At 49.7% G+C, this 26,966-nt stretch overlaps 1 protein-coding gene across 8 annotated transcripts in view; it reads right to left on the reverse strand.

The window, feature by feature from the left end:
* The window catches only part of PAX5 (paired box 5), a gene marked incomplete at both ends in the record, with an annotated part of 156,539 nt that overhangs the window by 113,960 nt on the left and 15,613 nt on the right, over positions 1-26,966 (reverse strand). For 5 of the 8 annotated variants that reach the window (XM_081103113.1, XM_081103111.1, XM_081103110.1 and 2 more), the window contains 3 exons: positions 10,963-11,091; positions 15,136-15,200; positions 23,708-23,905. In XM_081103113.1, coding sequence (XP_080959239.1) covers positions 10,963-11,091; positions 15,136-15,200; positions 23,708-23,905 — 392 coding nt within the window. The remainder of the gene's footprint in view (positions 1-10,962; positions 11,092-15,135; positions 15,201-23,707; positions 23,906-26,966) is intronic. The other 3 variants (XM_081103114.1, XM_081103112.1, XM_081103115.1) reach the window with 2 other exon arrangements.

Genomic DNA, 26,966 nt, shown 5'->3' on the forward strand with positions numbered 1-26,966 from the left:
CTGTTTTTCCAGACGTGCCACTGGGGCTGCTATGTGGAAGGCGAACTGTTTGGAGAAGTCAGGGGCATTGGAGGTGGGGACCCACTGGGAGGCCATAGCAATATTCCAAATGAGAGGAGACAGTGCTTGGCCGAGGCAGTAGTAGTGGGGATGGAGAAAATGAAGCTCAGAATCTTGGTACCAAAGATATTTAGGGCAGAGATGCAGTGCTCTTAAGCAAGCACCTGCCATAAGGCCTTTTTGTGTGTGTGTGTGGCCACAGGCAGAGACACAAACTTTCTGAGCTATGAGGATGGCAGAATGCCGGCTTCTGGCTAAGGAAAAATGATAAATAGCAACCCCTCCCTCTCCCACAGCACCAGAAAAGACTTCAAAGCATTTCCCAACCTGCTATTTTATACAAAAGTCTGTAAGGGAGATGTCGCTATAATCCCAACAGATGGGGAAGTGAGCTGCCCAAGGTCACACAGCTGAGAGAGGAAGACCCCGAAATGAACTGCAACCCCAGGGCTCTGTCAGCACACCACAAACGTCAGAGCCCAGAGACCCTTAAAGGCATCGGTTCAAGTCTCCGCACTTTAACATGACCGAGAGGCGTGACTTGCCCAAGGTCACACAGCAAGTCAAGGCTTAGAACAGAGCCAGGGGCTTGACTCCCAGGACATCTGCACCACGGAGGTGAGGGAGGACCAGACTGATCGCCATTGTCGATGGTCCCGCCTCCCCCTACCTTGACTAAATGCTGGCGGAGATGTGACTCTGGCACATGGCCAGCCTCTCGGGCCCGCACCCCTACCGAGTTAGAAGCATTCCACAAGTGGCCAGTACACTGCCCTGTTACCCCTCTTGTCCCTAACCCTGAATGGCAACTAAGCTGTCTTGGGTCAATGGTGCCACCTGGTGGCTGGTGCTGGGAATTGTCTGACCCCTTTGTCACGTCTCACCCTCTCCTGCAGTCTCTCTAAGCTAGCCTCGCTTCTCTCGCCACGCCTTTCTCTCTGTTTCCTCTCCTAGCTCAGTTCATTTCACTACAAGCAACCCCCTTCTCACACATACCTTCTCTAGCACCTTTTACTCTCCCTCTCTCAATGCTTCTCAAATTACCTTAAGACATTCTCTTTTTCTCCCTCACCTCCATTGTAGCCCATTAGACCCAGGAAGGACTAATGCAAATGATAAACTTGTACCAATGAAAATGAAAACTGGACATTTCAAAGTGAAATTACACACACACACACACACACACACACACACACACACACACGAGTGACCAGCCACCGGCATTCCAGAAAAAAACAGAAGCCCCTAGGGAATCTGAACAAAAATCTCTCCTTTCCCAACTGCCTTTCAGACCTGCTTTTCCTCAAATGCCAGGAGTCGAGATAAATACCAAACCCACTTCTTTATTTCATTTTATTTTGTTTCATTCCTAATCAGTATCATTTGCTGATTCCCTCCCCCCACCACCCCCAACAACCACCACCAAAATGAAGCCCAGGGTGGGGTCTCAGGGTCTGCAGAGCTAAGCTGAGAAGGGGAGACATGGTTGGGTCCCAAACGCCCACTCCCCAGGCTCCGAGGGAGCACTAGGTGCTGCTGCTGGCCCCCGAAGGAAGCCCCCTGGAGGGAGATCAAACCTCAAACCCTACAGATGATCCACTGGAACTGAAAGGAACCGCAGTAGCTGTGCCTTTCTTGTGTAAGCGCCAGCTTGGGAGAGGATTAAGAAGCACTGCAGCCCTAGCCGGGCAGCTCAGTTGGTTAGAGCATCTTCCCAGTACACTAAGGTTGTGGGTTCCATCCCCGGTGAGGGCACATACAAGAATCAACCAATGAATGCATAAACGGAACAGAAAATCAGTGTTTCTCTTTCTCCCTTCCTCTCTCTAAAATCAATAAAAACAAAGAAACAAAAAAAAATGCCATTGTTTAACAGAAGAAGAGGAGGGGGGAGGAAGAGGGAAAGAAGAAGGAGTGGGAGGAAGGGGAGAAGGAGGGGGAGGGGGAGAAATGAAGAAGCACCGCATACTCCAATCTGCTAGAAGACAAGCCAGTGTGTTTTGTTACTCCCCACCCCACCCCCCGCCCCAGCTCAAAGACCTGTCATGGCTCTCACTGCCTTCAGGAGCTAAGAACAGGACACAATGATACCTATTAAAAAACTAAAACCATTTAGCTTCTGTTCCTACCAGAGTTTGCAAGCAGCCTGAAGCAGAGATTCTCGAGGTCTAATCCAGGATCCCCTATGGGGGTCCCCAAGAGCCTTTTAAGGGGTCTGTGAGGGCAAAACTATGTTCATTGTAACACCAAGATGGATTTCTTCACTCTCACTCTCTCATAAGTGACAGTGGAGTTTCCCTGAGGCTCCAGGGTGCGTGATGTCACAACACATCAGATGCGGAAGACATGAAAAGCCAGCTGTCTTCTGTTAAGTCAGACACTAAGGAGATTTGCAAAATCCTAAAGCAATCCCACCCAAAGTGTTTTTGGTTTGGAAAATAGAGTTCTCTCTTATTTCAAAAATATTACTTATGTTTCTTGTTTATTACTGTTATTTTTAATAAGTTAATACATAAAGGTTTAAATTTTGTCCATTTTAATTAACCCACATATACTAAAAACGTTCTTGCACGGTTTTTTTTTAAATCCTTTTTAATAGTTTTAATGGATCCCGATACAAAAAGTTTGAGAACCACTCACCTAAAATAAAGCCAAAGGACCTGACATGGGACCAGGAGAAGCTCAGAATCTTGGTACCAGAAGGGCCTTAGGAGTTTATTAATCCTGCATTATAGGTGCGAAGGCGGAGGCCCAGCAAGAGGAAGGGTTTCCCTATGGTCACCAGCAAGTCAGCCACAGCGTCAGGGTGGAACCCAGAGCTCCTGGCGCCCCTCCCAGGCTCCTTCCCCTGCCTCACGAGTCTCTAGCAACTTGGGGCGCTGCCGAGTCCCTGAACCACACGCTCTGCGGCCAGGCCAGCCGAGGGCTAATCCATATTCCAAAGCCAGAGAGGAAGGACTGGGGACCCTCTGCCTCACAAGGCAGCAGGGCATACGGGTGTGAAGAAAGCCACTCCGTTCCAGGGGCTGGCTCCCGGCGAGGAGACTCTACACCAGCGGTTCTCAACCTGTGGGTCGCGGCCCCTTTGGGGGTCGAACAACCCTTTCACAGGGGTCGCCTAAATACATCCTGCATATCAGATATTTACATTATGATTCATAACAGTAGCAACATTACAGTTATGAAGTAGCAACGAAAATAATCTTATGGTTGGGGGTCACCACAACATGAGGAACTGTATTAAAGGGTCGCAGCATTAGGAAGGTTGAGAACCACTGCTCTACACCCTCTGACCCCTCAACTCTTGTTCTGGGCCCAGAACCCACTCTCTGAGCTGAGATCCTCACCCTGTGCCCCCGTCCCCCCCCCCCAACCCCTCAACCCCCGCCCTTCGCACCCCCCGGGGCTCTCCAGACACCAGTGCACAGTCCCATGGGAAAAGGAGTCTGTGGGGGGAGGGGAGGAGGGGCCCTGGGCAAAGCAGGTGGGCAAAGGGTGGGGGTTGGGGTGGAGAGGGTGTTCAGTGGCTTTGGCTCTCATGAAGGCTCCCACTCAGTGAATCAAAGTGAAACTCAGAGACCCAGGGGCTGGGAGGAACCGAAACCTGACCCACCACCCAAGGGACAGGCCCTTGGCACTAGGGAGAGGCCCAAGGAGCCCCTCTGACTGACCACCTGGCCTCAGTCCCCTGCTTTACCAAGGAAGCCTCTGAAACCTGCCTGCCTGGGGCTCAGCTAAGGGGCCAGTGACTGCAAGGCTGGAAGGAGTGGCCAGCCGGGCAGGGAGACGGAAACCCGGTCCTTGTCATCTCTGTCACCAACCACCCCCGGCCCTCCCTGGGCAAGCCTGCGCCCACTGTGCCTGGACTAGTCTGGAGGGTGTGGACTGAATGACCTCAAGCTCACTGGTCTTCTGGGCTGTCAAGAGGGGTGCCTCCTTCTCCCTGCCCTACTGCCTCTCCTACCACCCACCACTCCTTCTCCCTGCCCTACTGCCTCTCCTACCACCCACCACTCCTTCTCCCTGCCCTACTGCCTCTCCTACCACCCACCACTCCTTCTCCCTGCCCTACTGCCTCTCCCACTCCACCCACCACTCCTTCTCCCTGCCCTACTGCCTCTCCCACTCCACCCACCACTCCTTCTCCCTGCCCTACTGCCTCTCCTACCACCCACCACTCCTTCTCCCTGCCCTACTGCCTCTCCCACTCCACCCACCACTCCTTCTCCCTGCCCTACTGCCTCTCCCACTCCACCCACCACTCCTTCTCCCTGCCCTACTGCCTCTCCTACCACCCACCACTCCTTCTCCCTGCCCTACTGCCTCTCCTACTCCAGCCACCTCTGAGAGCTGGACTGCCCTCTTCCCTGAACACACACACACACACACACACACACACACACACACACGGCTTCATCAGGTCAGGGCCCTGCCTCCATAGGCTTCAGCTGCCACAGGCTGGACTCAATGAAACATGTTCTGTGTCCACACTAGGACTCGGAAACTCAAAGGCGTCTGGCAGAGCAACACAGAGCACCAGTGTTGTGGGCAGGGTGAGTACGGAGCAGTCTGAAGAACAGCCCAGCAGCCCCAGAAGATTGTGGCCACATAAGGAGGCCCACCAAGTGTTGCCAGATCTGATGGGCTTTTTCCCAAGAAAAGCCAGACATCTCTGTGTGAAACCTTCTGGTTTTTAAATGCTGGTAACTAAGTCAAGTCATTTTAAACACAGGGCAAGCCAAGTAAAGCATGACTGCCAGGCTGCAACGGCCACCTGGGTTCCAAGCGATGCCCTCCCGGCAAGCAGCTTGGTCCTGGTCCTTGTACCTGCATAAGGTCCATGGACCTGCAGGGCCAGCCTGGGGGCACACCCAGGGGACACCTCATGGAGGACCAAGGGGTGAGTGGGAGCTGCCCAGAGACAGGAAAGCTCAGAGACCGCACAGGGACAGGACACACAGACGGGCTGAGGAGGAGGAATGGGAGGGAGGCGGGGTGGGAAGGTCAGGACTCTTTGTCAAGAGTTGACGTTAACCCTGGGGGATTAGTGGGTCAGCTGCCACCCTCCCCCCAGGGTCTGGTCATGGTGGGGTCAGGCTAAGGGTCCCTGGTAGCTTTCAACAAGGGACACAAGATGGACTTAGGAGAATGGAAGAAACGAGGGGAGAGAAAACAGTGAGATCTGTCACATCCAATGCAGCAGGAGACCAAGGATGTTCTGAGGAGTCCGTTGTCTCACTCTGGCTTTTCTGGGTTTTTACTAGGGGACCTGGTTACTACCCCTTTCTCTTCACCACGCCTGTTTTCCCACCTGGATAATGACTGGGTGACATGTCCTGGGTGCTCTCCAAGGCTCTTCTGGCTCTGACAGGGGAGTGTTAAGGTCCAAGCTGGTGACCTCGACTCCCAGATGCCCAGCCCTCCCAGGCCAGGCGCTCTGCCTTCTTCCCTCTGTCCTTGAGGCCTCCCCCACCCGGTGTCCCCAGGGCCATCTTCATAGGAAACTGGGCTTTATCCTTTCATTCTTCCATCGAGGGGTCTGGGAAACCAAGAAAGCCAGAGTGGCCCTTCGTTTTGTGGCTGACACCTGGGGGCACTGTTGTTCAGTCTTGATGCCCACAGCAGGAGACTGTTACAAACAGGAAGTCGGGGGTGGGCAGATCAGCCAGTTTCAGCTGGCAAATAGAAAGAACTCTGGTGGGAGCCTGCTTGCCCTCAGCCTGGGGCTGGCCTCACAGCCTGGAGCCCCAGTCTCCTTCCGTGGCCATTTATGACCACCTGCCACCAGGCCCTGGGGCTAAACCCTTCCGGGGTGTGACTTTATGTTATCCTCACAGGAGCCTGTAAAACTGGTGCCACCCCTGTTTTCCAAAAGACAAAAGGGAGGCTCAGGGAGATTAATATGCGAAAGGTTTCATCACAGACAGTCCTCCAACGAGTTCATCCCTGGCCTGTGAGCCCGTGTCCTGGTCTCAATACCTCAACACCTTGCTTTGGGCTCTCCAGAAAGCAGAGGTCTATGGAATGCTGGTGCCACACAGGCTGCTTACAGTTCCTGACTCGGGTGGCAGGAGGGAAAGACAAGCAGGCAGAGCCCCTTCCAGGCAGAGGGCAGTTAGGAAGCACATGCTGCCCAGGATGCACCTGCCCTCAGAAGTCAGAGTCCCGCCCAGGATGCCCCCGGCGGTGCTGCTGCCCCTGCTCACACCTCCAAGGATGGGAGCCTTCCCACACCCCCTTCCCTCTGGGAAACAGAAGGTCTGTGCACCGCCTGCTCCAGCCTTCTGCCTTCTGCCCAGAGCAGCAGACAAGGTCTGAGTGTCCAGCAAATAAAGAGGGCCTTAAGAGAGGGAGGCCAGGGCCTGCCCACGGTCAAGAGGGCCCTGGACCCTGACTGGTCTGTGAGCTTCTGAAACCACTTCCCTCCCCCACGACGGCTCCATGGAGGTCTGCAGGGCAGGGCTGAGGTGGGGCTCCCAGCCTGGAAGAAGGGAGGTGGTAAGAGAGAGCAAGAGTGAATACAAAAAGACAGAGATAGTGAACGTGTGTGTGTGTGTGTGTGTGTGTGTGTGTGTGTGTGTGTGTGTGAGAGAGAGAGAGAGAGAGAGAGAGAGAGAGAACACTAGACCAGGATACAGAAGCAGACACAGAGGAAGTCTCAATACACAAGACATAAACAGAGGCAGATAACACTGGATGAGGTGCACCCCCAAACAAAAGACATGAGAAGACAGACACCTCCATAAAGAGGGATGAACGGTCATGACAGGAACCCCTGCCAAATGCCCCCAAACCTCCCCATGAGGGTCTACAGGGCTTGGCATCGCTTGTAAAGAGCAGGCCACTCTGGGGTTTGGCCGCCCTTCCTGTGCCTTGTCAGGCAGAGGGCAGCCAGGGCCCGGAAGGCGGGAAATGCCACCTGCCACGCACCCTCCGCCGCCTAACAAGAAGCTCCTGGTCCCGGGGCCCGAGCTGCCGCTGCATCGGCGGCTTTCTGAGCTAGTGAAAGGGATTCGCACTCCGCTGACCTCGTGTGTCCGGGGCCTTTCAAACTCTGGGGAGATGAGAGGAGGGGAGGTCGAGGGGACCTGAATGGGGGCCCTGGAGACAGGCAGAAGGAGGCCCCACCAGAGATCAAAGGCCCAGGAAGAAACAGAGGGTCTGGGGCTGCCCTTTCACCCATGGCTGCTCTGCCAAGTCCAGCCCCAGCACCTCCTCCTCTGGGTCTTCCGGGGAGGGGGGCACGGCCTCGGGCTCTGGCCCCTAGCCCAGCTGGACTCCTGAGGCCCACCCCACAGCCCTCTCCACGAAAGCCCTAGTTCAGCCCAACTAAGAGCCTGAAGCTGTTCTTGCACGGAGCCATTCTCTGCCTCCCTGTAGCTGCCTTTAACCCTCTGCGGACATGTGACTGGTCCCCTGCGCCAAGGAGCATCTACGATGTGTCACACACTGTATTCAAGCCATGTTGTCCAACATGTCCACAAGCATTTAACATGTGGCTAGTGCAACTGGGAAACTAAATTTCTAGTTTTATTGCATTTTAATTAATTTAAATTTAACAACAAAAGCAGTGGAAAATATTATTTTCTTAGTAAAGTGCCACTTCCTCTAAAGAGCGTTTCCAGATCCTTTTGGTCAAAATCGGCCCCTCCCCGCCTTGCTCTCCTGGCGTCATCTTCCCTCCCCCATGCCACCCCCCACCCCCACCGCACATTACCTCACACACTGAAGGGGCTTTGGGTTTGCCAGTCTTTTGCACCAGCCTGCGAGCTCTGGAGCGCAGGCCCTCCGTGACTGGACTCTATTACCATCCAACCATGCCCTGCAGCCTGGGCAGAAGAGTGGCACCAGGAAATGCCCACAGGGCAACACCCAAGTCCAAGTTGGAGATGCCTGCAAACCAGAGCTGAACAAGCGACTCCACCTTGCGGAGCCCCAGTCACCTCCTCTGAGAAATGGGGGTGGGACACTCGGTAGTCTTCCTCTTGCTCCCTAATGCTTCTTTTGCCCCAGGGCCCTTCCCCCAGGCCGCTGAGGTCTCCTGAGAAAAATGGTGCCATGGTCTGCTGTCCCAGCGGGCCAGCCCTCCAATGCACCTGGCAATTCCCCCGTGCTTCCCCGTGGCTGGTTCTTACTTTCTCACCGCACTCTGACCATAAGCTTCTGCTGGAAACTCCTCCTCACACCCTCCCCAGGCTGCTCCACCCCCAAACCGCCTCTCTGCAGCGGGAGGGGGGTAGCAGGTGGCCAGACAATACCTGGGGCTGAGGCCTCAGGGGCTCTCCAGCTCCTCCTGACCCCCTAGGCCCTAGGGCATGCCAGCCTGTGTGGCTTTGCCAACTTCAAGGAACTCCCTGGGCCTCAGGTTCCTCCTCTATAAAATGTGGCTGAAAAATCTCTGCTTCTTCAACTCTCCGAAATCAATGCAAGGATCCAGGAGATGCAGAGCGAGCTGGAGAAAGAGCAGTGGGGAGCACTAGGCAGTGCTCCTTCCAGACAGCTTGCTGATGTGAGCCAGGGCACTTCTGCCCCACCTCTCTGCTCAGCCATAACACTTTCCCTGATGCAGCGCAGGGGTAGGGGGCCTGTTTGCTGCTTGGCCTTCTTATAAGCTTCCAAGACTATCATATCATTCTCCCTCAGCCCCCAGAGCACTGACTGAATCACCTCCCAAGTCTTCCTGGGCATCAGGGCTCAATCATAAATTTCAAAACTGGGAGGAGCTCAAAGATCATCCAATCCTGCACCTGATTCCTCCTACTATTGTACGGCAGCCCAGTGAGTGGCCACCTAGGCTCTACTTACTTAGTTCTAGTGACAAGAAACTCACTACCTCCTAAGGCAGCCCCTTCTTGCCCTAGACCTGCGGCTCTCAACCTGTGGGTCGCGACCCCTTTGGCAGTCGAACAACCCTTTCACAGGGGTCGCCTAAGACCATCCTGCATGTCAGATATTTACATTATGATCCATAACAGTAGCAACATTACAGTTATGAAGTAGAAACAAAAATAATTTTATGGTTGGGTCACAACATGAGGAACTGTATTTAAAGGGCCAGAAGGTTGAGAACCACTGCCCTAGACCATTCTCATATTTACAACGTTCTTCTTTATACTGAGCTGAAATCTCTGCATCTGCCACATGCTAGCCTTTGAGGCCACACAGCAACGTCTCATTGCTCTTGCCTTCCATGTCAGCCCTCCAAATGTTGAAGGAAACAGTCCAATTCAGCTCATTCTTCTCTTCTCTGTGCCAAAACATCCCTAGAGCTTTGAGAAGTTCTCCGGATCCCCCTCCATCCAGGTTCCACCCCTCTGGACATCCTAACTTGTCACTATCCCCATTAACGGCCAATACCCCAAATGGTCACAGTCCTTAAGAATGATGCGACCAGCACAGAGCAGTCTACACTAACAGCACCCAAAGGCCGCCATCCTACACCCTTTAAAGCAGTTTTCAAGGCTAAGCAGTGACCTCTGATCGGAGACTAGAATCCATTACAACTCTCTCCAAACACACAGTAAGACAATCCCCCCAAATCAGGACCTGTCTGTTTGACGGTAAACATCAAACTAGATTTGTTTCTTCCTCCAAAAATCTCTGCCTGGCTCCCTCAGCCTCTGAGGGAGCTGCACCCAGCTGGCCCATCCACCGCGATCAAACACAGCCCGGCCCCAGCTTGGGCACATCTTAGCCGAGTCCAGGTGACAATAGGAGAAAAGATGACACCTTCAACCCCCTAAACCAACAGAGATGGTAGGCCCAGTGCCTCCTGCATAACACAGCACAGCCACCCACCGAGTTAAAGACATCCACCCACTGAGTTGAAGACATTGGCTCTGAGTGCCAGGGGCAGGAAAGAGGGGAGGCAGGTTCCCAAAGCCGTGAACCATCCCCAGGCACCCCCGCCGCTCCAAACAGCAGCCACAGACTCAGCTCCTGTGATGCCTGGAACACGCAGACCACAGGCCAATCCACTGCCGGGCCGACTCAATTTTCTAGTTACAGATCTTAAGTACTTAGGCATGTGCTCACCAGAACATACATCCCTTACAGGGAGCTGCGAACGGGAATTGTGCCGAGGAACAGAATAATTGAATCAAGATTTCTGTCACGCTGCTCCGAGGGACCTAGACCAAGGCCCGCTTTTGTTCTTTTTTCCTTTCCTGACGAAGGTTTTACAGACTCCCAGAGGGTCGCTCTTCCTCTCAAACCCGTTATGTCAGCGGCGCTGGCAGCCCATCCAGGGAAAAGGGGAGCCGGGTGAAGCTGGGCCAGTGTACAGGACGGGGCAGCTCTAGAAGCCCAGCTGGTAGCACTGAGGGGCTGAGACAAACCAGTGGGAAGATTGTCTCTTTGTATCCCCAGGAGGCCCCTGCACTCCTTCCTCCCAGGCCCTGGGCAGAGATGAGATGATTATTACCTTCCTCAGTCCCCACCATCACCACCCTGGAGAGAGGTGTGCACAGCCTACCCCTGACCCCTATGGGTGCCCCTCTCACTGCAGGACACCCAGCCCCTCCCTCTCCTCCAGGCTCCCTCACAAAGGGGACACCCGCCGTGTCGCCCTCATACCCTCCACACCCTGCTTCATATGTGGACATGCAAGGTCTTCCCAGAGGCTCAAAGCTCAGCTCACAGGGCTCTGCCAAACACACCTTCCTCCACTCAAGGGGTAAAGATGGGGGGAGGCCAGCGAAAAATCCACAGCCCCAGGCAGCCCCGCCTGCCCCTCCCCAGGTCTCCATGTCCAAGGAAGGGCCTGGGCCTGGGTGGGGGGACTCGGGTGCTCTGCAGGTAAGGGGGTGCTCAGCGGGCATCTGTGCTTCCACCTCGGACTGAGTGCCCTGGAGCAGATCCCGCCGGGCCCATCCCAGACAGGGCTGTGCCCGCATCTCTTACCTTCATCTCTCTTACGCTTGTTGGTGTCGGCGCTGGGGGACGTGATGCCCAGGATGCCGCTGATGGAGTACGAAGAGCCCGCGGAGTCCGTGCTCACCGAGGACACCTGCGTCACGGAGCCCGTGGACACTGTGCAGAGGGAGAGGGCGGTCAGGGCCCGGCAGGAGAGGGAGCAGAGGCAGAGGGCGCAAACAGGGGCACTCAACCTACAGGGGGCTGGATGTGACTGCCCTGCAAGCACGAGGAAGTGCAGGGACAGGGAAGAGGGCGTGTGCCGGAGCAGTGGCCACACCTGGGTGAGGAGGGCGCCCCTCGGGCCATCAGCCCAGCTTCTCTGCTGCTGGGAAGGATGACAGGGGAGGAGGGCAGTGAAGAGGACTGACAGTGTAGAGCGGACCAAGGGGCAGCATAAGAAGGGCACTCGCTCAAATGCCAGCCTGTCCGAGGATACAGGAAGCCGGGAGATGGAGAAGAGAAAGAGGGGAGCGGGGGGCTACCACCAGCCAGTGCGCAAAAGACCTAGACTCACTCATTAGCTCCCTGTTTACATCCCCACCCATCCATGCGGACCAAATTCCTGCTCCCTCACACACATAGCCAACAAAATCCCAAATGGCAGGCTATCCCTTCTTTTTACAGTTCCTCACTGTCTTTTCTCCTTCCATAGATTTTAATATGAACCACATAATACTGATATAGTAATATATGTAACATATAGTTATACTGATATATATATAAAATAACAATAACTAACGTTTTCTGATAACTTACTCTTATGCCAGGCATTGTCTCATTTAATCCTGCAAACAATCTTATAATCGAGCTCATGTTATTATCCCACTGAAAAGGTAAAGGAATGAACGAAGGCTCAGAGAAAGTAAGTGACTTGCCCAAGGTCCCAGAGCTAATAAGAGGCAGAGTGGTGACTGGAACCCAGAAACTAGTCATAACCCCTATAGCAGTGGTTCTCAACCTTCCTAATGCTTCGACCCTTTAATACAGTTCCTCATGTTGTGGTGACCCCCAATTTCATTGTTACAAATTGAACCTAATTAAAGCATAGTGATTAATCTCAAAAACAATATGTAATTATATATGTGTTTTCCGATGGTCTTAGGTGACCCCTGTGAAAGGGTCGTTTGACCCCCAAAGGGGTCGCGACCCACAGGTTGAGAACCGCTGCCCTATAGTAATCTGTTCTTCACTAATTAGTAATGAAAACCAGTAAGAGGCTTCACACAATGCAGTGCTTCTCATTTGATGCCTGCTATTATTTATCCCCATTTATCACATGAAGAAACTGAGGCTTCACAAAGGTGAAGTGACTGGCTCCCAGCCAGCCAGTGAGCAGTAGCGCCAGGGCTCAGCCATGGGTCTACTGCCGGGAAGTCTACACTTCCCCTGCCCAGAAATGTAGGCAGAAGCCCGTGACTTGTGACTGAAACCAGATCTCTGAGTTCTTAAGGATAAGAATGGGGGAGGGGAGGTTTTTGTGCAAGGTTCACATTAACTCCGGGCCTCAGAGTCTGAGGGAGAGGCCCGCCAGTCAGTGGTCAGGGTCCCCGCCCCCCCCCTCAAGCTGTACAGCTGAATTTCCACTTCTGGGCCGTGGGAATTCTTTCTTGGTTCATTAAAACCTACAAACCAATCTCAGACACATTTCCTTGGGCTATAACTAGCTGGAGGCAGGTAGGGCCGCCTTTGACTGGGCCGCGTAGGAAATGACTAGAAATGGCAGTGATTGCGTGAGAAGCTGTTTGTTGCTTTCCTTGGAGCAGGGCCAGCCCTTGCTCCTACAGACCTAGAGGGAACGGTGCCTTTCTTCTCGCTTGAGTTTGATTTTAGCTCTTCCTTAGGAGACACAGAAGTAGAAATCGTTAACTTCTCTTTTCTTTCAACAGAACAAGCTACTCAAAATAGATTTATGCAAATCTCACAACCTTTTCTGTATTAAGGTGCAAAGAACAGAGGAAGAAGGAAGATCACAAGTCATCAGTACTTTAAACAACAACCCACAGATAACCAAGGGCTCACCAGGTTGCTAACAGAGGCAATGAGATTAGTTCTGATGTTTTGTGATTTACACTAAACTCAAAAGGCCTAAGTTCCGATTCTTGCTCCACCACTTACTGGCATTGGGACCTTTGGCTGGTTATTTATTTAATCTCTCTAAGCCTCCCTTTCCTCACCCCTCATTAAGCTTGTAAACTCTAAGGGGCTGCACACATATAAAATAATGGTTTTTCTTAAAAATTTCAGACACAAAACAAAGCATTCTGCTACCTACAAGTAGAAGTATTCCTCTAACACAACTGAGAGTCTTACCAGTTACTCTCGGTGTGATGGTCATTGCTAAGTGACCTGAAATAATTAAACAGCTGCCCAAGGGAAATCTCAGCCACACGTTTCCCGGCGAGCCTTCTTCCACCCTCCAGGCCCCAGCTCAACGGCACCCTGACCTTTCTTCTTCAGCTTCTTCTCAGCGTTCTGCAAACTCCTCTTTGTTACACTGCCCCACCAGGCTGAGGGGCCCTCGTGAATGGGAAGTTTGTCCTGCCTCCGAATTGAAACACGAGCCTCCAACGCCAAGTTCTGCACAGCAGAGGCTTAGCAAACACTTTTTGAATTGATTATTAAATGAAGAATGATTTCATAGCAGGGAAGAGTTCTGTCTTAGCATTACCCAAAGAGGCAACCATGAAGGATCAGAGACCTCAGAGGGCACCTGGGTTGTGCCCCTACGTTCACAGATGGGGAAACTGAGGCTCCGAACGGTGAAGGGACTTTACACAGTTTACTAGGGGAGTCCACGACAGAGCTGAAACTATAAGCCAGGTCTCTGCCTGCCCCCCATCATCACCGGGAGTTCAAGTTTTCCATTGAAGGAGCAAAAAGGTGTGGAAACGGTACAGAATCTGAGGCATGATTACGTGGAGTTGACGAGGACTGTGGCAACCAGAACTGTCAGAATGGTTGCCTACTTTCTTACAGTAGAATAACCTTCCCCCAGCTGACCAGGGGGTCTCCTTTATCCCAAGAGGAGAAAGAATATGCCTTAAGCAGACGCATGCCATTTCTTCTCACAGGCGTTGCAGAGAAGGGGAGGGCAAGGGGAACTTCTGAGCTCTTGAGTGTAGCTGGCCCTTGAGCAGCTCAGGTTTGAAGTGTGCAGGTCCCCTGAAACGTGGACTTTTTTTTTTTTTTTTCATTAAATATACAGACGGGCCTCTGCATCCCTTAGTTTCCCATCCGCAGATTCTACCAACTAACCTCAGATCGAAAATACTGCTTTTGATCCGCAGTTGGGAGTTTGCGGGTGCAGAGGGCCTCCTATATGCATTGTTCTGTGCCACTGTGTATAAGGGGCATGAGTATCATAGACTTTGGTATCCGTGGAGGGTCCTGGAATCAACCCGCTGCAGATCCAGAGGGACAGCAAAGTTTACCGGGAGGCGGGGCGGGGGGGGGGGGCAGTCCAAAGTTACACTCAGATGTTTGACTGTGTGAGGGGGGGAGAAGGGGTGCCTCCTCTAACCCTCACGTTGTTCAAAGGTCAACTGGTAGGAAAGATGACTCTCAACTGGTAGGAAAGATGACTCCCCTTCTTACAAGTCATGACTCCCTCTCCGACTTCACCCGTGAGTGTCAGAAACTCCACGGGCAGCCTCTGGCAGCTCAGAGTGCATGAGATCGAAGCAAGGGGGAGAGAGAGAAAGTTTGAGAAGTTTTGCCACATCTTCACTCAAGACTGCAAGTGCACAAAGAATTGTAGAAGGGCTGGGTGATAGAGGGAAAAAACACATTCAAAACTACTTACTGACTAATGATGCAGAAAATGTTATGAATAAGTACCCCTTTCTTGATTTATTACTTTAATTATCTGACATTCTATAGACCCCCATTAGTGGATTTTTTTTTTTTTGGCTTAGATTTCAATTTTCTGTCTCATGCTGAAAGCTATTTATCATAATAATCAGTAAAATTCAAAACCTTTTAGCAGTATTTATAAAATTCATTTACCGGGTTCAGCCCTTGGAGAATGACAAAGAAAGCGCATTAGTACGTGTGCCGAAGTGTTTTATGCAGAATTATCTGTCCATAAGAATGATTAAAAGTTCTTTAGAATATTTGGAGCCCATTCGATTTTTAAAATTTTTATTTTGAAGCTCTTACCAATGCTGTGACTGGAAGCTGGGACCGGCTGGTTGGGTGGCTGCTGTACTTTTGTCCGGATGATCCTGTGGGCAGTGGGAAAAAATGAATGGCTGTTTACCAGCTTAGAAAAAGAGATCTCAACTAGCTATGAATCGACAACCAGAAAACCCACATAAAGCTGGGGCACAGGTCAAGCTGGGGCAGAGGGGAGGGGAGATCATGAAGCCAGGTCAGGAGTTCGGGGCTTGGAAAAATGATGGACGAGTCCCAACTCAGCCCCTACTTCCCTGGGTGTCTTTGAGTAACTTGCACCCTTCTCTGGGCCTCCAGTGCCTCTTGTAAAGAAAAGGATGACGTGTTCCTATTAGGAAAATATCCCTTTCTCAGAAGCAGCTCTGGCTCCATAAAGCCACTGCGTGACATTAGGGAGTTTCTTCCCTTCACTGGACCTCAGCCCCCCCACCCCCACCCCCGTTTCTATGGAATGAAGGGACTGGCCAAGGGACCTCTCTGTTCCCTGAAAGCCCTCAAGCTCTTGATTCTCCGCCTTGGATGGCCACGGGAGGAGTGACATCCCCAGCCATCACAAGGGGATGCATGAATTGCTCTGAAACTAGAAAGGGTTAAAGTGCTGCCAAGAGAGGCTTAGCTTGGCTTTGCTGAGAAACATCTACAAAAACTTCATGGAAAAGCTTCATGGGGCTGGTCTGGCTTGCCTTTCCAGGGACCTTGCCTTAGTTCTAATAGGAACCTGATGGTGACCCTGGGCAAATCCATTCCATTGCGGGCCTCAATACGGTGACAGAGTTAGAATAGGGCACTCTTTGCTTATTTGAAGTAACTGAATCCTTCTCTCTCTCTCTCTCTCTCTCTCTCTCTCTCTCTCTCTCTCTCTCTCTCTCCTCTGCCTGTCTCTCTCTTATGGAAATGCCCAGTGTATAAAAGGGATAATAGCAGTGCCACCTGGCAGCTCTGAGGTCCTTCTGCAGAACCTTCTCCATGAGACCCTACACCCCATATGTCAACCAGGGCCAAGCCAAAAGTCCCTTTGAGGTCTGCAAGAAAGTTCCTTCTCTGGCATTTGGGAGAGGGTGGGCGATAACAGTAAGTTCAGCTTCTTTGGGAAAGTTCTATTCCAACGTCCAATTATTCTCTTTTAAAAGAACATGTATTAGCCGAAACCGGTTTGGCTCAGTGGATAGAGCGTCGGCCTGCAGACTGAAAGGTCCCAGGTTCGATTCCGGTCAAGGGCATGTACCTGGGTTGCGGGCACCTCCCCAGTGGGAGATGTGCAGGAGGCAGCTGATCGATGTTTCTCTCTCATCGATGTTTCTAACTATCTCTCTCCCTTCCCCTCTGTAAAAAAATCAATAAAATATATTTAAAAAATAAAAAAATAAAAAAAAAAATAAAAGAACATGGATTAGAGTTTTCCCTGGTCGTAAAAGGGCTTTGTGCTCATTGTAGGCTACTTGGCCGACAGCTTTGAAGGAGGCACCTAAAACCACTTTGGAAAAGAACGAAGAGTACCATCTCCACTGAGTGCACCCCCACTCTTGTGCAGTTGACTCTTGAACAACACGGGTTTGAACTGCATGTGTCCACTTACACATAATTTCTTTCAATAAATATAGTCGACCCTCAGTATCCCCAGGTTTCACATGCACAGATTCAACCAACTTTGAATCAAAAACAGTACTTCCTTTTTTTATATATAATATTTTTTTCTTTTAATCTTTTTATTATTATTATTAATTTCAGAGAGGAAGGGAGAAGGAGAGATAGAAACATCAATGATGAGAGAGAATCATTGAGCAGCTGCCTCCTGCAGCCCCCTTACTGGGGATCGAGCCCTCAACTCGGGCCTGTGCCCTTGACTGGAATCAAACCTGGGACCCTTAGTCCACAGGCTGACGCTCTATCCACTGAGCCAAACCAGCTAGGGCAGTACTTCCTTTTTAATTTTTTTTTTTATTGTTGACAGTATTATAGATGCCCACCATTTTTCTCCCTTCCCCCCAAAACAGTATTTTTAATCTGTGGTTGAGAATCCACAGATATAAAGTGTGAGCCATGTGCATTGTTCTACGCCGTTTTATATAAGGGACTTGAGCTTTCAGGATGTTGGTATCCATGGAGGTCTTGGAACCAATCTCCAGTGGATACTGAGGGACAACTATAGTTCAGTTCTTAGGGAGTCAAAAGTTATATGTGGATTTTCGACTGTTCAGGGGTCATCGCCCATTAATTCCTGCATTGTTAAGGGTCAAGTATATTTCCTTTATACTAGTATTTCTATACTTATTTGGAAATATCCTTTTTTTTTTTCTTATCAGAATCTGGATTAAATTATGTATACAGTTTTGTCTCCTCAACATTATAGGAAATCCTTTTTCACGTTGTAGACCACTAGTTCTAGAAGTTCGTTTCAAGCTGCACTGGGTCTCCAGCTTGTGCAAATGGAGAGAAAGGACAGAAGGGGCAGGTGCCTCCGATTAACCTCGTCGGGCTGTCGCCCTCTGCGATCGCACAGCTCAGCGCTGGGAACCAAGGGCACTCCGCATCCCCGGATAGGAGCCTGGATGGAACGTTTCTGTTCATACCACAGCCCAGCCACAGGCCCTCGGAAGCCCAAGCCGCCTCTGTCGCCTTCTGCTTTGTTTTTGACAAGTCAGCATGAGTATTGCCTCAAACACAGAGTGTTTGTTTTGTTTTCGCTCACATTTAAATCACTTATTTTCGCTAAGCAAACATGGAGCATATTGACAAAGACCTGGGAGTGAGGTGGTCTTTTTGATCCCCCAGAATCAAGCTAGCATCTGATCTAATCTTTGTATTTTTGTCTGTCACCTTTTCTGTGTGTGTGTGTGCGTGTGTGTGTGTGTATCTAAAGAGATACAGCTATGTGAACATATAAATATACCAGACGTAAATATAGTTTTTCTATATACAAATATATGGTGAAATATACTGTGACTATTTCCCATTGAAGTCCGAACTCTTCAAAGCAATGTCTGGCCATTAAATTCATACAGAGGCAAAGCAAAGAAAATTATGGTTTTCTTATTTTTCTTTTAAAATATGTATAAATCATTGGTAAAACATTATCAATTGCGATAAATCATTGAGAGGCAGCTGCATCATAGTGATTAAATACACAGGTTCCAGAACCACACTGGAGTTTGAATCCCAGTCTTGCCATTTGCCAGCTACATGACTTTGGGAAAATTTCTTAACCTCTCTATATCTCAGTTTCTTCATCTATAAAATGGGACCAACCAAGATTCATTCCTATTTCATAAGGTTATTATGAGGATTAAGTTAATAATTAAGTACTTAGGGCAGAGGCTTCTGCATAGTATGTGTTCAATAAATGGTAAGTGTTATTATCAATGGTATCTTCATAAAGATTAATGACCAGCTCCAACCTTAAAAGGTTCATTATTTTCCACAAATACCTTAAAAAACTCATGGGATCCCCCCTTGGGAGCTGGGAGGAGAAGGTGGCCATCCCCACACCCAATTTTAAGGCTGCAATAGGGCTGTCTTCTATGGGTGAGACCCAAATTGTAGGGAACCCTCCAAGGCTGTCCCCAGGGATAGAAATTTTGCCCATTTGCTTGCAGCAGCTGCCAAGGAAAGAACCAAGAGCATCATCTCCACTGAGAAGAAGTAACAATGGGAAGAACAAGACTAATTGAATCATAGCAATTCTAAAAAATATAACAAGCAACCTCAAGACTTATCACAGTAAGAGCCACACTCAGGACTTTTCTAAATAAGAGACAGTGAGGGCTACTGGTCAGCTCCCACTGGAAGGCACAGCCTTTACTTGCGGAGCATGAGCCTGGTCCTGAGTGCCATATGAACATCCTGGATGGCCCAACAGAGAAGGGAGCTCAGCAGTCAGCTGGCTTCTCTGAGTGAGGAAACTGAATTCCAGAGTGCTCAAGTGACTCGCCCAGAATCACACAGCGAGGCAGCTCCCATGCCTGCACACTTTTTTTTTTTTTTAGTTACATTCAAAGGAAGTGGTTCCTCTGCAAAATACTTGCTGTATGAGGCATGAAACCTATCTGGAGTCAAAATCCATTTAGAATCTGAGGATTAAAAGCCCAAGGAACTTTAGATATTACAGGCATTTGTAAGGATACCATTTCAACATCAACCCCACTCTTCTGAAAGGCTAGGTCTTCTCATCACCACCCGCATACACAATGACATTGGAAAAGAAAGTCATGACGCCTTTAAAAATGAAATGGGGAGATATGGCTGAAGAGATACCCACGTCTACAGCACTGATCAAGGGTTCATTGGGCCGAGTTGGGAGAGGGCCCACAGGTGACACTCAAGCCTGTGACTGATGTGGAGGAGAAAGAGGGAGTGGGTACCCCTGGCCCGGTGGCTCAGTTGGTTGGAGCGTCACCCTGTACACCAAAAGGTTGTGGGTTTAATTCCCAGTCGGGGTGCATACATAGGCAACCTATCAATGTTTCTCTCTCTCTCTCTTCCCCCCTTCCTCACTCTCTAAAAATCAATAAAAACATATGCTCAGGTGAGGATTTAAAAAAAAATAGAAGAAGTGGGTAAATAGTCTCAAAGGCTTGATTCCCAAGTTAGGATTAAGAGCAGACTTTACAAACTGTCATCTTCAGGCCACATCCATCACTGGACAATTTGTGTTTGGCTTACACAGTATATTTATTTTTATCTGAATTAGTAAGTAAGGAGCTCTTACATAAATAAATGGATTTCTAGCTTCTCTTGGAAAAAAAAAATAGAACACCTGGCAATTCTGACCCCACAAGGCAACGACCAGCTGGTGCTCACGGAGCTGCCCCTCTAAACTGGGAATGCCACTCCAGGTTCCTCACCACTTGGCCCTGATCTAGAGCCATGGGACTGATATAGAAGAAGGAAGCCTCCGTTTCTCCCAGTGTTTTGGGCCAGCTCTGGGACAGTCACCTCCACCTGACACTGAGGCTGGAGTCTAAGACTCCATCGTGCAGACTATGCAGCTGCCCAGCATGTATCGTCCTGAAGAAGCCACTTCGACATGATGGTTTGTGTCCCAGGAAATCTCCCACAAGCCTAGCAGAACTAGTGGAGTGCTGTTTAACCCCATGCCAGTCACCGTTTCCCAGGCTGGTCCCCCAGAAGGCAGAGGGAAAGCACACCCTTCTAGGGGCGGACAGTGAAGATGACCCTGTGGCCACCAAAACAGCTACAAATCCAGCCACCACTCCCTCCCTGACCGAGGTATGGGAATAGGGAGACGTTGCCTCCAAGAGAGGCAGGGGCTGGGAGAGGACACTGCGCACCCTTTCGCACAATGACATTTGCAGGACGGTTATTTAGAAGCTGCATCCACTGGAATGCAGTGGGAGCTTTGCTTTCCTATAGGAAACTATGCTGGGCTGGCTCGGGCTTTCCTGGGGGAGGGGGCGCGCAGGCAGCGACATGAGGCTGCCCCACACTTAGTTGGTTTGCACTGCAGGGTCAGTTGTTAAAGATACCGAAGAGCTCTCACTGAAGAATGTGGTGAGGAGCCCCCCACGGAGGAGCACAGGAGAAGGCCATGCACCACAGAGGAAGCCTGCAGACAGGCGGCAAAACACGCAGGCTGCCAGGCTCAGGAAGGCAGAGGGAACGACTGTTCTACGCCTTGCCTCTCTTCTCGGGGATCCTCAGTTCTGTCACTGGCAGAGTCCTACAGGGCAGCGGGGGAAAGAGACCAACCCGCCTCTTACCTTCAGGGGACCCAGGCCCTACTCCCTTCTCTATCTCAAAAATCATTGTTCCTCTGCACTCCCCATCTGGTCCCGGGTTTCCGTACCTGTCACAGGGTAGAGTTAGGTTTAGGGGCCTGTAGGAGACCACAGATATGAAAGCACCTTAGAAGCACAGCCAGCCAGGTCATCGGATTAGGATACCCAGGAGGCCCCTGAGGCTAGCCATGGCCCCAGCAACCAGCAGTCAGAGCCCCACTCCCAACTCCTGCACAGCACAGCTCTAGGCCCAAAGCACCGGCTGACCCACAATTCCCCTCGACACTCATTCAAGTACCCCTATGAGCTTCCTCCACATCTGTGATCACGGTTCTCTATTTCGTACGTTTCTTTCAAACAACTCACTCTTTTACTTTAATAGGGCAACCTTCGTTCTTTACTGTAAATGGGGCGGGGAGCGTTCATGAAGTTCACACTGACTGGTTTGGAGCACTGGTTACCTATTTCTAAAAGACATTCAAACAAATTCATCACAAAACCGTTTTCATCCTTGTGTTCCAGAGGATAGAAGCTGGAGCCCTAAATAAGTCATGCTTGTCCTGCAAGGCATTTTTTTTTTCATGGAAATTAGTTACCACCATTTAAAAATAGGGATTTCGTATATACAAGTATACATACACACACGCACACACGAAGTCCTAGTTTCCAGCTTCTCTCTAAGAATGGAAAAAGTCTGGCCAACTCTGGGCTCACGTTCTGCTGAGAAGCAATTGCCCCTTCTACAGGGCTTGTCCTGTCTAGTTAGCCACAGACCCAACCTTCCCTATCATCTTATGCCTGCCCTGCTTCGTTTCTTACTTTATCTGTCTGGCCCACTTAGGTGTTAGAGTTTGGGACCCTCACAAGCAACCTAAAGTTATTTTTTGATCTGCCAATTCCACGTATACCGTACACTGGGAAATCTGTGGGCCCCCAAACCCTGACCACGGGTTTGGTGGAGGCTCCTCTGCAGAGCAAGCTGACTGCTCCTTCATTGCTCTAGGCAGCATGTGCCCCACTCTACGTTAGGGCTTTTGGAGACCTGAACAAAATATCATGTTGCTTGTGTCATGGAAATCTTGCAAAAAGCCAAAAACAGGGGATTCACAAGGCACATTGGAGCCCCTCATAATCTAGAAAAAAACAGGAGTTATTCCTCCAGAGCCCACCACAATAGTTGTCATAATTCGGGTTGTCTAGACTTCTATGTGCATGCCAGAATCCCAGCCTGGACGAGGAGCCCCTCTGGGACAGAGACCAAGAGACTAATTCCCCCTCTCTCTTCTCAGCACCTTGGACGAGGTCAGGCCCAAGGTAAAGGTTTACTGAGAAAAGAAAAACAGGCTAACGGTTTATGAAATAACAGGACTCAAAACATTAGCACATATTCACACAGTGATTCTGAGTCACTGTAGAAGGAATGACTGTCGGGACCTGAGGGAATCTCAGAGACATTCTAGTATGACCACTCTTTCTGGTGGGTGTGAGGCGTTCCTTAGCCCAGGTCCTTAGGCTCTGCACTGACAAGAGTACGGTATGACCTTGAAGAAATGGGAACTGCTCAAGTTTTCAGTCTGCTGGTTTCTCTTTTCTTTGAGGAGTTTATAGAAGAGTCATTTCTGTTCATCTCGCAACTCCATCCCTGACTCTGTGGGTTTAAGTGGAGTTGAGACCGCACCATCCACAGTGGAAAACCTGCTTTCAGGAATTTATTTTTAAAGCTCTGAGAGCTCTGTTAGCTGTACCCTGGATTAGACTGGAGAGGAGAAGGAGCCCTGGTGGCTCCTAGGGAGTTCCCAAGCCTGGCACTCACGGTATTTCTCTGGCTCTTTGTGTCCATAGGTAAGATCTGGGGCAGCCGGGGAGAGGGGAACTCCCTAACTCCACAGTATCTTAGCATCCCGAACATTCCTCTTGGAGATCACAGACCCACATTGAACCACCAAGGCCCTGGGCTCAGCGACAGGAGGGGCTCTCTGCCAAGGTCACACTTTGTGTTTGCGGCAGACCTGAGACGAGGAGCTAAATCTCCCAACCCCAAGTCAGGGCTCTGTTCCCCACACTCAATGGCTCAACCTCTACCCCAGCTGAAGGCAGGGCTTTTCTTCCTGGGACGGTCTGAATGGGCCAGTGCTAAGACCTGGAGCCTGGGCTTGTGAAGAAGTGACATTTGAAGGCCTAACCAGGACAATTCACTGTTAAGTGCTCCATACACAGAGTGGGGTATAGCGAGTGATGCAAATCACTCTAGAGCAGCGGTTCTCAACCTGTGGGTCATGACCCCTTTGGGGATCGAATGACCCTTTCACAGGGGTCGCCTAAGACCATCGGAAAACACATATATAATTACATATTGTTTTTGTGATTAAACACTATGCTTTAATTATGTTCAATTTGTAACAATGAAAATACATCCTGCATATCAGATATTTACATGACGATTCATAACAGTAGCAAAATTACAGTTATGAAGTAGCAACGAAAATAATTTTATGGTTGGGGGTCACCACAACATGAGGAACTGCATTAAAGGGTCGCGGCATTAGGAAGGTTGAGAACCACTGCTCTAGAGTCAGAAGACTCTCAAGCAGCCACGGTGTTGGCATGGCCACCTCTCCCTGGGGCTAGAACTCCTGCCCACTTGGGAGAGAAGAGAGGGCAATAGAGAGACCCACCTGGCCCCACAAGCAGTCCTCCTGTCCAATGTCCCCTAAGGAGACTTGGTGAACGGGGAGACCAGATCTCCTGAAAAGGCACCCACAGAGCCTCCAGGATCCCCCACTCCACCCAGATCCCTAGCCCCACAGGCAGCAGCCTCTCACCTGTTGATGGAACTGACGCTGGGCACCGTGTCATTGTCACACACTCGTTCCGCCAGCAGCCGGTCCCTGATCTCCCAGGCAAACATGGTGGGATTTTGGCGTTTATACTCGGCAATTTTTTCCACCACTTTGGGCGTGGCAACCTTTGGTTTGGATCCTCCAATTACTCCAGGCTTGATGCTCCCCGTCTCATAATACCTAGGACCAAGGAGAAAGGAGCTTAGCCATGAGGAACCAGCAACATGGATTTTGACAAAAAAATAATAGGCTACTCTGTCCAGGAAACACACAGATCTGCGCTGTCCAATCAAGTAGCCACTAGCCGTATGTGGCTTCTGAATATTTAAAATGTGGCTCATTTGAACTGGTACATACTGTAAACTTAACACACACCAGATTTTCAAAACTTAGTACCAAAAGAATTTAAAATATCTCATTAATAATTTTTATATTGGCTATGTGTTGAGATTATATATATATAATTGAAATTCATTGTACCTGTTTTCTTTTTCTTTTTTAATGTGTTATTAGAAAATTTTAAATTTCATACGTGACTCACATTATATTTCTGTTGGTCAAGATACTACACATTCATTTGTTCCTTTATATTGAGCTACCATTTTACAGTTTACAGAACTCTTTCAAGTCAGTTTTCCCATTTGATCCCCACAGCAGTTCTAAAGCACATAAATGTTTTGAATGAATGAATGAATGAATACATGAAGAAGTCCCCATCTACAGGTCTAAAACAGAGATCCATAGAGGTTAAACGGCTTGCTCATGGTCACACAAGACCCACTGGCCAAACCAGGATCATGGCCCAGCCTCCTGAGCTACAATTTCCCCAGAAAGTTGGCTTGTACCTTTAATTTGCCAGCTCTCTCATCCCCTAGCACAGTGATGGCGAACCTATGGCACACGTGTCAGAGGTGACACCTAACTCATTTTTTGGGTTGATTTTTCTTTGTTAAATGGCATTTAAATATATAAAATAAATATCAAAAATGTAAGTCTTTGTTTTACTATGGTTGCAAATATCAAAAAATTTCTATATGTGACACGGCACCAGAGTTTAGTTAGGGTTGTTCAAAATGCTGACACACCGAGCTCAAAAGGTTCGCCATCACTGCCCTCGCAGATTCATCTGCCTTCTGTAAAACTGTCCCCTAAAACACAACTTACTTTTCCATAAGAAAACAATCAAACAATAACCCTGGTGTAAACTTAAAGGGATTCCAGAATTCTCTGAAACTGGAAGTCAAAACCCAAGCAATCAAAAAACCAGCCCCGAGTCACGGCAGCTCTTCCCAGGACCTCCCCTGAGGTAAATCGCTGCTTCTAAGGGCATTTCCATGCTATCAGCTCTTCCTCGTTAACACAAATAGGATGTCAGGGTTTTACAGTAAAACCGAGACCAGGCAGAGGAGTGCCGTGAAAGATCATTTCAGAGGGAAAAATGACTTGATTCCTTTTCTGAATCCGAGCTCCGCTGGATGTCTCTCTCAGCAGGTACAGAGGAATTCTTGACTTCCTCTTGCAAAGGAGATTACCTCGCAGTTGAAATTTCTTTTGAGACAGAAAGACATTTTAGAAATGATTGGTAACTTTCAAACCTAACAGCAGTTTGTAATTGGTAAAGGAAAGAGGTGATCCGCTCATGGGATGGGAAGGGAAAGTTACCCAGAATAATGGCTGGTTACATTTAAAGAGAGGTTGAAATTCTCAGCCTGGGGAAGTCTGGTGAGGGCCAGGTCAGTGAATATTCTAGAAACAGATGAGATAATTTGGGAGCGGTGATGTGGCAGTGGAAATTCTATTTTTCTCTGAGGAGAGTGACTCATGTACAAATTTGGACCGTAAGGCAAAACTCAACCTGTCCTCCCTCTTTTTGTAACTGCTGAAAAATTGTTATTAGTCACAAACATGTTTTTAGAAATAGTGAAGAAAAATACGCTTTTACCGGAAGTCTAGAGAAGTACCTAAATCAAGGCACATGGCAATTGCTGCAGCCTCCAATTATCCTTTCAATTTGACAATAGAAAATCATGCGTTAATATCAACACAGAAACTTATTATTTAGACACAGTGCTCTAAGGTTTACAGCGCTCTTCCTTGAATTATCTTGATCCGCTCACCAATCCAAAGAGGCCAGTAGGGGCTTATAGAAAGGAAACCCATGGTCAGAAGACTAAGTGACTTGTCAAATTTCCTTCTGGAAGTTAGGGGCAGCCCCACCTTTTAAACCTGACTTCGCATCTGGAGTTCCTCCCACTAGAGCAAACTGCTGCTTTGCTTGTAAAAATTTAAATAATAGTGACAGTAATAATAATCCCTTGCAATTGCAGAAAGCTTTACTGTTTGCCAGGAAATTTAACGTGCATTTTTTTTCTTTCATTCACTCAGTCACTCAATAGTTACCCTCGTGGGGCAAGGATTACAGACACACGGACAACCCTGTGCTGGGGACTCAAAATATGTTAGTTAAATGGAGCTGCAATATTCAGGCAGCAACTCTGAAAAGGCGGCAGGATGAAGCTCCCCCCACCCCCAGCACTTGTCCTGTCTGCATGGCTGGGGTGGCAGAGCTCAGGCTGTCCGCCCATCCCACCTGAGCAGTGCCAACCATAGGAGGCTATGTTCTTGACATGAGAAGTCCCTGTCTTCCTTTTGACTGACACATAAGCCAGACACTTAGGAGGCAAACCTGACACTCCCGGAAACCCCAACTGGCAGCTGTGTCAAGCGAGGACTCAGACTAAATACTGCCCTTTCATCTCAGCAAAACAGTCCCCCGGGCATTCCTGTAGCTTACACGCAACAGATGAGCAGTGCCAACAGCACACAGTGTCGTTCAGTGCAAGGAACATTAGTTTGGGAGCAAAGGGGTGTAGATGCTGGTCAGCGGCTCTGACCCTAACTTGCTGTGTGACCTGGGCCAGCTCACTTAGACCCTCGGGGCCTCAGTCATCCCATGTGTATATACGGAGAGGATGTTTGCCCTGCCTGCCTGGCGGGGCTGTTGTGAAGACAGAAATGCAGAATGGTTAAGAAAAAACACTTTGCAAAACGTAACAGCACGTGCAGTGGATTAAAACCCTTTGAGTGTTTATTACTATGTAGCATACCACCCAATTCCCAATGACCTGAGCCTGAGCCTCCCAGGCAGGCTCTAGTGAAAGAAGACAACAGCCAGGCTTTCGGAGTGGATTTAAAGGGGCCTCACATGCCATCAGGCTGTGCCTCTCAAGCCCCTCTGGAG

This window comes from Myotis nattereri (assembly GCF_964212035.1).
Source record: "Myotis nattereri genome assembly, chromosome: 12".
NCBI lineage: Eukaryota > Metazoa > Chordata > Mammalia > Chiroptera > Vespertilionidae > Myotis > Myotis nattereri.